General features: G+C 38.8%; 1 protein-coding gene across 1 annotated transcript in view; it reads left to right on the forward strand.

Annotated features, from left to right (window-relative positions):
- The window catches only part of LOC122214302 (claudin-18-like), a 109,763-nt gene extending 99,229 nt beyond the window's left edge, over positions 1-10,534 (forward strand). Inside the window, exon 3 of the mRNA XM_042929252.1 lies at positions 10,312-10,534. Coding sequence (XP_042785186.1) covers positions 10,312-10,415 — 104 coding nt within the window. The 3' untranslated portion in view covers positions 10,416-10,534. The remainder of the gene's footprint in view (positions 1-10,311) is intronic.
- Positions 10,535-10,805: the final 271 nt, after the last annotated feature.

Here is a 10,805-nt window from a genome sequence, read left to right on the forward strand (position 1 = left end):
TGACTGATTGATGGCCAATGGGATGCTTTGTTTCTTTTTGAAACAAAGCTGGAAACAAAGATTTTTTTTTTAATGTGGAACTGGTTGGGTCAGTGAAATATTACTGCCCACACCTAGTTTTTTTTCTAACATATATTTTTGTGTGACTATGATCGTAGAGATCCATGCTATTATATGTACATTTCTAAACTGAAAAACAAAGTCAAAATAATCAGGAGAGGGAAATTCAACAGAAGCTCTTAAAATCTCTTCTTGCTTTATGTACCGATTTACTTCTTCACCCAGTAAGTCAGTGCTACTTTCTTTTCCAATGATTAGGAATGTTTTCCCCAGAGCTCCTGAAATATTTCTTCCCTGGCAAGTGAGATTTCCAACTAATTGAAGTGAATAAACACGCTTCTTTCCAAAGAATGTGCCATGTTACATAGAAAACAGGGCTTGAAAGGAATTGTTAAGAGCCATTAGCCTTATTAACATGTTATTTTTTTGATATTGTCAAGGGCATAGGGAACTAGTCCTTCGCAGTGGAGTTCTTAGCTTTTAGGTGAGCCTGCCTCCAGGCTGGAATAATTTAGTCACCTGACTTTCCTGTAACTCTTATTACTTTTGGCTTCATGAGGCAGCATTCATGCTCGAGTGGTCCTTTTCCACTCCCCAAAAGTCTTTTGTAGGACACTGCTAACCTTTTTTCTTTGCCTACTTCTCTGCATGAAATGTACAAAAATCCCTAGTCAGACACCCAGGGTTGATATACAAATAAGAGATACAACTCGGATTCTGTCTTTCTATTATTTGTTTCAATATTGTTCTATTTATTATTTGTTTATATTTCTTGGTTTAGCAAAAGATTTCTCTCCCTCAAAACTAGCTTATTAGATCTGATCATCTGATGCTGCTTTTAATAATTATAGTGAGGAAAATATTGTAAATTATCCTATAGTCAAACCAATAAAATTGTTATGGAGGGTCACTTTTATTATTTAAAATGCTGCATTTATTATACTTAAATTAAAAAAATGGATACTCAGAGTATATAAACTTCATATCCTAAAACATCAGGCCACATTCATAGAATGATTTTTAATGCACACCAACACAACTAGAAAGTTCATTTCTTGGTTCACATCTCCAAACACTCATACTTGTTTATTCTTGAAACTGGAGGGAAGAGAGAGCATCAGAAAGTTTGCACAATGCCCCACAAATTATTTAAATCCATTTCCTGTGCAGTGAAAGCCCTATGACATTTCCAGAGCTGCTGTTTATTTTGGGATGTGAAGGATGTTAAAATTCTTTGTGTTTAAACCACAACATTTGTGAGTGGCATGAGACAAAGACTCATGGCAGACTGTAAGTGGCCAGGCAATCCCTACCGGAAGGAAAGAGGCTATTGAATTACCGGAGTCCAGGGCAGGCAAATTCACCTGGGTTGGCAAGCTTAGCGGAGGCTGCGAAGAAAGACTGACATCCATTGTTCCTCTCACCTGCCTGAGTGTATTCAATCTAAAGGAGCAATTTGTTTCTCTCTACCTTCATTAGTGCAGAGACCAAACTCCAAATTGCATAAAGGAGAATGTTAATATGCTGGTTATAAGTTTTTACACAAAGAGGAATACCCACTACACAGATGTTCGAGGAAAACACCTTGTGTTTATCAATTATCTCATACCATATATTTTTGGACTGTTTTATCTGTATGTTTTACTAAAGTGTTTCCCTGAAACTCACTAACCTTTACAACACCCTGTTGTAATAGGAACAGTCTAAAAACCACTTTATTTTCTTCTTTTTTTATTAAAATTTTTTTTAACATTTATTTATTTTTGAGAGACAGACAGAGTGCACACAGGGGAGGGGCAGAGAGAGAGAGAGAGAGGGAGACACAGAATCTGAAACAGGCTCCAGGCTCTAAGCTGTCAGCACAGAGCCCGGCACGGGAATTGAACCTACGAAGCACAAGATCATGACCTGAGCTGAAGTCAGATGCTTAACTGATTAAGCCACTCAAGTGGCCCTTTATTTTCTTCTTTATTTTTTCTTTCTTTCTTCTTTTCCAATGGAGTTATAACCGACACATAACATTATACTAGTTTCAGGTATACAACGTAATGATTCAGTATTTGTATATACAGTTGATCCTTGAACAACACGGATTTAAACCATGTAGGTTCACATATATGCAGATTTTTTCGATGAATACAGTATAGTAATGTAAATGTATTTTCTCTCCCTTATGATTCTCTTAATAACATTTTCTTTCTTAAGCTTACTTTGTAAGAATACAGTATATAATAGATATACAAAATATATGTTAATTGACTGTTATGTTATTAATAAGGCTTCCTGTCGACAGTAGGCTATCCTGATTTTCAGGAATCAAAAGTTATAAGCAGATTTTTGGGACACCTGGGTGGCTCATTCGGTTAAGTGTCCGACTCTTGATTTTGGCTCAGGTCCTGATCTCACGGTTCATGAGTTTGAGCCCTGCCTGGGGCTCTGTGCTGACAGTGAGGAGCCTGCTTGGGATTCTCTCTCTCCCTCTCTCTCTGCCCGTCCCCCTCATGTGCACATGTTCTCTCAAAATAAATAAATAAATTTAAAGAAAAGTTATAAGTCAATTTGACTGCACAGGAGTTGGCACCTTGAATCCCTGCACTGTTCAAGGGCGAAATCATCACAACAAATCTAGTTAACATCTGTCCCCATAGTTTTCTTTTTTCTTTCATACTTTTCTTTCTTTCTTTCTGCTTACAGAAAGAAAGAAAGAAAGAAAGGAAGGAAGGAAGGAAGAAAGGAAGGAAAATCACTTGTCTAAGTTCATATACCGAAGTCTTAGAAATACCCCTTGCTATTCAACTACTTTAGACTCCTCTTGGGTCATCTTTATTAAAATATGGTGAACCTCAAATTAGGATTTAATGGTAGTAACATCATTCTTTATTTTGCACTTTAAAGGCCCCCTTCCAAATACAAATCAAAACCACACTCAGATATCACCTCACGCCAGTCAGAGTGGCCAAAATGAACAAATCAGGAGACTATAGATGCTGCAGAGGATGTGGAGAAACGGGAACCCTCTTGCACTGTTGGTGGGAATGCAAATTGGTGCAGCCACTCTGGAAAGCAGTGTGGAGGTTCCTCAGAAAATTAAAAATAGACCTACCCTATGACCCAGCAATAGCACTGCTAGGAATTTACCCAAGGGATACAGGAGTACTGATGCATAGGGGCACTTGTACCCCAATGTTTATAGCAGCACTCTCAACAATAGCCAAATTATGGAAAGAGCCTAAATGTCCATTAACTGATGAATGGATAAAGAAATTTATATACACAGTGGAGTACTACATGGCAATGAGAAAGAACGAAATATGGCCCTTTGTAGCAATGTGGATGGAACTGAGAGTGTGATGCTAAGTGAAATAAGCCATACAGAGAAAGACAGATACCATATATTTTCACTCTTATGTGGATCCTGAGAAACTTAACAGAAAGCCATGGGGGAGGGGAAGGAAAAAAAAAGAGGTTAGAGTGGGAGAGAGCCAAAGCATAAGAGAGTCTTAAAAACTGAGAACAAACTGAGGGTTGATGGGGGGGTGGGAGTGAGGGGAAGATGGGTGATGGGTATTGAGGAGGGCACCTTTTGGGATGAGCACTGGGTGTTGTATGGAAACCAATTTGACAATAAATTTCATATATTGAAAAAAAAAATAAAGGCCCCCTTCCTTTTCAAATAAGGATTTCAATGTATTCAATGATCAATATGAATGTAAAGTCCTTAAAAGAGAGAGAAGTTGATTCCTACTTTAAAGTTACAAGTTCTCATTTTTTCCAATAGGTTATTAGCATTTATTATTATTATATCCTCCTTATGAAATTCTTACCCATATTGTGGTGTGTAAAGGTTAAATAAGGAGATGATCTTTAAGAAAGAAACTTCTGGATGTTGATTGCTCTGTACTGACATTAAAAAAATTTTTTTAATGTTTATTCATTTTTGAGAGAGAGAGAGAGAGAGCATGCGAACACATGAGCAGGGGAGGGTCGGAGATAGAGGGAGACACAGAATCTGAAGCAGGCTCCAGGCTCTGAGCTGTCAGCACAGAGCCTGACATGGGCCTCGAACCCACAAACTGTGAGATCATGACCTGGGCTGAAGTCAGATGCCCAGCCTACTGAGCTACCCAGGTGCCCCCTGTACTGACATATGTTTAAAGATAGATAAGTAGACCTGCACTTACACAAGCATTTGATTTTCAGCAGAGGCACCAAAGCAACATAAGGGGAATTTATACAAATGGTGCTAAAATAACTGGAGAGTCTATGGAAAAATGAGCCGTGACCCCTAACTCACACCAAACATAACATTAATTAGGGGTAGATCATAGGTTTAAATATAAAAGCTAAAACCATAAAGTTTGAGAGGAAATTATAGGGGCACATTTTCATGACTTGGGGGTAGGCAGTTATTTCAAACAGGCCATAAAAAGCAATAACCATAGGGAGAGAAGCAAGTAAAATGTCAATGTAGCATCTAGATGGTGGGTCCAATGTACAGGTATATTAGTCAGCCTGGGCTGCTGTAATGAAATACTATAGACTAGGTGACTTAAGCAACCAAAATGTATTTTCTTACTGTTCTGGAGACTAGAAGTCCAAGATCAGACCAGCTAGGTCAGTGTCTGAGGGCTCTCTCCTTGGGTTGCAGACAGCCACCATCTCACTGTGTGCTCACATGGCAGAGAGAGAGATTGCTTTTCCTCTTCTTATAAGGTCACCAATTCTATCAGATTAGGGCCCACCCTTATGACCTCTTTTAACCTTAATTACCGCCTAAAAGCCCTTTCTCCAAATATAGTCACAATGAAGGTTAGGGCTTCAGCACATTTGGTGGGGATACAATTCAATCCATAGCAATGGGTGTTCACTATACAATTCTTTCAATGTTGCTATATATTTATACCTTTTCTTAAGAAAATGTGGATAAAAAGAAAGTAGATTTTTAAGAGAAAGAATTAGTTTTCTAGTGATCTTTACATACACCATGTCCCTAATACTGATTTGCAGAATTGCTTTCTGCTCAGACTATTTTATGGAAAATGATTGACTAATTTGTTCAAGCCATTAAAAAATAAATCAGGTTGGTATTTTTGAGTATCTTCTAGTAATAGAGGTAGAAGGAGGTAGAAGGGAAGAACCTTAGGTCAAGTAAATTAAGAAGCATTCATTGAGCATTCCCGATCTGTATACCCTGTGAGATACAAAGATATGGGAGACCTAGATCTTACTTGTAGGGGCCACGCTGTCTTTGGGCAACCCCAAAGAATGGGTCAAAGTTCAGGTCTATAGACAATCCAAGTGAAGGCTAAGTACCCGGTGCCTAGCAGTGCTGATGGCTAGCCTCAGCATGACACCTCCTTCCACACTCACCCCCCTCTGACTGCCTCTTACCTCAGATCCCTACACAGCCTGCTGGCTGTATCTGCAAGGCTTTCCTTCTATACCCCTCCTGAGTATCCTCCTTCGTTCACCAAGCCTCAGACCTAGCTTACTTCCTCAGGGGCATTCTTCCTGACATAGAGGACAGGTCAGGTTCTTTGTTATATAGCTTCAGAGTACAGTAGTCCTTTATTCGTGAGCATTTGACTCTGTTCCTAATTATAGGGTCATTGAAGGGATCATTTGGGTAATGTGCAATCTCTGCTAGGTTTTAAACTCTGTGACAAATAAGCTGTATTTCCTGTTTAATTCCAATCATATCCCTAGCAATTCACAGCATCAATTATATAGGAGGTTACACAGGAAAACACATAGGAACTGTTGTTGGGTTTGGGGTGTGTGTGTGTGTGTGTGTGTGTGTGTGTGTGTGTGTGTGTTTTCTCTCAATAGGAAAGAAAAAAATCTCCACATTATTATAACCATATGAACTATGGCTAGGATAGCTTGTTAAGAAAATACATTTATGAAAAGACTTTTTTTTTTAAGTCAAAAGAAGAAAAATGTTTGTAGAATCAAGGAATCTTGGGCTGGAAAGGAGATTTGAGGTCATTTGGTCCACCTGTTTAACTATACTCCTGTCAAATTTATGAATGTCTTTAGTAAAATTTTTTAAAGAACTATTTATATCAAACTGTTGAAGTGAAACCAAATAAATTCTCAATTCTCCAGAAACTGATCATTGTATAAAAGCATTTAGTAGAATTCTTGATTCACAGTAGTAGTTATAATACTTATTATTGGTACTAGCAATATTACCAAGAAACCTTCAATTTATAGTGCATTATTTCAAAAAGAGCACAGCTTTTACACCTAAAAACCCCAAGATTAAGTCACAACTCTGCAACCAACTGGATACATATGGCTTTGAACAGTTCACTTAATATCTCCAAACCTCATTTTTTTCCTCCTGGCATTCAATAAATGGTAGCCAATATGGTTATAACAAAAACTACAATAAGGATGAATCAGATTCTGTGTTGACTCCCAAATATCTCTTAGGACAGTGGAAAAATAGGTAAAAACTCCACTTCTGTGTGGTTGATGCAACAATGGAAGCATGCTGCCAGGAAGAATGGGGGAGTAGCCCTCACACCTGGCCTGTTGAGGAGGAAAGAGTTTGTTTAAAAAGTTAATGAAAAGCAATTCTCCAGACTGATGAAGAAAAAAAAAGACAATCTTGGCAGAGGAACACTGTGAAGTGGTTTTGGTACGATCCCAGCTGAGTGTTCCAAGGTCAGGTGTGTCAGAAGATGGGCAGCAGATTCTGGGATATGTTTTATGTTATGATAAAAGTACACAGATTTCACACTGTGGGTTCTGGAGAACCAGTAAAGGGCTTTAAAATGGGACAAGACACAATCAGATCTATCTTTTAGAAAAGTCACCTGGGAGTCATATGGCTTAGAGGGGTAAGGCTACAGGCAGGGAGACCAGTCAGGAGGCCATAGCGATAGTCAATGAAGTGATGAAGGCCTGAATCAGGAAGAGTAATGTGGGCATGGAGAGGGGAGAATGATTCAAGGGATGGTTCAGGGATAGAGTCAGCCAGATGGGGTGATGCGGAGTACAGAGGATGTGAGGGCCCCAACATGATTCATAACGAATCAAGACTTGCTAGAGAGAGTTGGTGTTTCGTAAGGACAGAGAATACAGAAGGAAGAAGGGGGAGGAGGAAGCAAAGGAAAGCTGAGTTAGAGATGAGAGGTTTGATTTTGGATAGACTGAGTTTGCAGTATCTATAAGGTCCCCAACAAAAGGAGAAGGTGTCCAGCAGGGACTGGAAATTGGGACTGGGTCAGGGAATTCTGTTTTGGAGCCATTAGTTTGCCCAGGGAAAGGGTGTGATGTGAAAAGGGGTAAGTGCCAAGCACAGAATGCTGGGGATGGCACCCAGTAAGCAGGAGATAGACAAAGAACCATGGACAGACAGAGAAACAGAAGTGAGAACAGACTTGTAGAAACCAAAGAAGAAAGTATTTCACAAAGGAGGAACCACTGGGCCTCTGTGTCAAAAGGTACAGAAAGGTCAAACAAGATGCAAGATAAGGAAAGGGAGAGGGAGATGTCTACTAAATCCCATCACATGGAGCCACTTGTCACCTTGCTTGTGATGTTTCACTCGAGTGAGAAAGGTAGCATTGGCTTCAGAGGTCAATGGGATGGTGGAGAAAGAGATCGTGATGATAGACAACTCTACTGAGATGCTTGGATGAAAAAGAAAAATGAAGAAAATTTTCAAAATGTTCCCCAAGGTATCTTTAAATATATTTATGTATTTCCCTACATCTGAAAGAAACATCTCCTTGAGATCTGCTTCATCCAGGCAGAAAGACCACTCAAGGGACAATTTGTCCCTATCCATACAAAAATTATAGTCTTAAGAGGAAGGTCGATGCTTACCACTGTTTTCTAGAGAAGACTAGCCCTAAGAAACATTGCTTTGTAATTTAACATAGGGCAAAAATTCCTAACACATTTTGATTTAAAAGAAAACGATAGATTCCTAATGCTGGGTCCTTCACATAGCCGTTTTTGCCTTGCAGTGGCAAAATCTTGACCTTGAAGCTCTGCTAATATTGTCTCCACAATGTCTTTAACATCTGTTCTTTCTCCTCCTTTCCCACGGTCTTTAAAACAAAACTGTGTTTATTTTTAAGCCATTGACTACATTTTTTAAAAGTTCACATTTAAATGTCTTGACAATTTTTATCCAAAAGAGGGCGCAAATTTCTCAGGAAATATAGTACAGTATTTTACAAAATTCGCTGACTCCTGGTAACAGATTTCACAGCTGCTGTAATTTAATGCAGAAACATTATTTCTGTGGCATATGCCTATGAATTAAGTCCCATTGTGTGAGTGCTAATTAAGAGCTCTTTGCGTCTTTAGGGTAGTTTCAGAGAAGAGCCAGACTAAGTTGAAGCCAACATTTTTCTATTTTGGGTAGCCAAATCAAATTAAGATAGACATTTTAAAATTAAACATTAAATGGGATTTCAAAAACCCAGTTTGTTTACAATCTTCTAATTTTAGGGTGTATTTCCATTCTACTATGGCTGAAAGAATCACTAGAGAAGTAGTATAGTTCAGACCTGTGTGTGGGTGGTTAATAGCTAATTGGGGGTATTTTTTTGTCTTGTTTTGCTTTGATCACAGCTGGAATTGTTCATTTTTTTGAGTTTATTTATTTTATTTTGGGGGGGGGTGCATGAGCCGGGGAGGGGCAGAGAGAGAGAGAGAGAGAGAGAGAGAGAGAGAGAGAGAAGGAGGGAGAGAGAGAATCTCAAGCAGGCTCCACACTGTCAGCACAGAGCTGCATGCAGGGCTTGAACCCATGAGCCATGAGATCATGACCTGAGCTGAAATCAAGAGTCGGACGCTTAACCTACTGAGCCACCCAGGTGCTCCGGGAATTGTTCATTTTTTAAACACCCAGTATGTACAACTGTTCTCAGATACAAGAAGCCTTATGACTGGTGAATAGAGGGGGATAATGTGAATTCTGGTCTTCCTTTAGGTTGAATCTCACCATGATTTGCATATGTTTTCTCAGGGAAATGATATGACAAAGGTGTGCTAAAGTTCTGGTGGGCTTCCTAAATACAAGTTATGGAAATCAAAAAAAATGCAAAGGGGAAGTCATTTTTTCTTTCTTGCATTTTATTATTATTATTGTTATTATTATTATTATTATTAAATAATCTCTACTCCCAATGTGGGGCTCAAACTCATGATCCTGAGATCAAGAGTCTCATGCTCTACAGACTGAGCCAGCCAAGTGCTCCAAGGAAGTCATTTTTTCAATGGTAGTAATATACTATTGGTACCTTTTACTTAACAGAAATCCACTTGACCAAATTCTGTACTTCAGATATACGTATTAAGACAGAACCTCACTCCACAGATGGCACTTCCAAATCCAAAAATTCTACGCATGTATTAGCTTACTTTTGCTTCTATAACTGGCTTCCCTAGATATAGTATCTAACTGGTAATTTGCTGGTGCTGGTAACAATGAACACTTAAGTGGGGGAAACAACACCATTTTGATTGGCTTCTGGCCCTCAAAATGAAACGAACTATGAGTAGAGAATCACTGAAACTTTATTTGTGAATTGATTAGACACTGAGGACTATTAACTAGGATCCCAAACAACCACATCCTCCAGTGGCAACACACAAGTAGCACTAAATGAGAGCAAAATGAAATTCATGGTCCTTATTTATGCACCACTCTACAGTGACATTGCCAAGAAGAACTTCATGTGGATAAGGAACCCACATGACAATAAGAACCAAACATAATTTCCAGTTTTCATTTAATTACATACCTAAGACCCACTGCCAAACAATTTCTAAGAATTACCAACAAGTGCTCATACCTACCCTTCTTATAGGATCATGAAGTGTTATAATTTGATATATCACATTGACTTCTGCTTGTGTCTAGCCAAAACTTCCTTCATTATGTACACCATCCAATGGGAAGGCCAATGTGTGTGTTCACCCAGAGATTCCCATTCTGCATCTTGTCCAGATTCTTCCTTTCATGACTATAAGATCTAATTTCATCTTCTCTCAGGCCTGGCCCAGACCACATTTTCTTTTCTGTGTTTGGGAGGGACCATGACTTCTTTCCTTTGCCCCTGCCACAGCCTACACCCTCGCTCTGTTGTACCCCATATGGTAACACCCCTCACCCCCTTAGATTTCATTCCTGTAGACTCCATCAAGGAGGTGCTTTTTAAATACTCTACTTGTTGGATGATGCCAAATTTTGGTACATTCCTGAAACTTTCTCTTGCTCTTCAGTAATAGAAACCGGATCAACCAACCACCAAAAATCGTTTAAGGACAGCTATGTGAAGGTGGATGGTGTGAAGGAGTCAAAGACACAAACGCTGCAACAACAATAGAGAAGAGAGACTGAGGACGCTGGTGATAGGATTGGATTTTGAATCTGTTTTTGCGTCCAGTATTTACATAGAGGCATTTGGGGATATGGCATTGTTTCAGTATATCTTCTCTGAAATGACCATTTTCCAGTTGGTACATGACTTTAAAAGGCTTGCCACCTTCACTGGTGTAAAGCTCACATACCAAAATCGATTTGTTTAGAAAATGAATCTGATTTATAATAAAAGTTAAAAAACTTTTCAGTCAGAAATATGCAGTGAGAAAAAGACTGTTGCATTATAAAAGAGCTTTAATAATATATAAAGGTAAATGGGTAATAAAAGCCAACTATGAGATGGCTTAATTTCTTATTGAAGTTATATTTTCTACCTTTCCAGAATATTGTCATG

This window comes from Panthera leo, chromosome A1 (assembly GCF_018350215.1).
Source record: "Panthera leo isolate Ple1 chromosome A1, P.leo_Ple1_pat1.1, whole genome shotgun sequence".
Lineage (NCBI taxonomy): Eukaryota > Metazoa > Chordata > Mammalia > Carnivora > Felidae > Panthera > Panthera leo.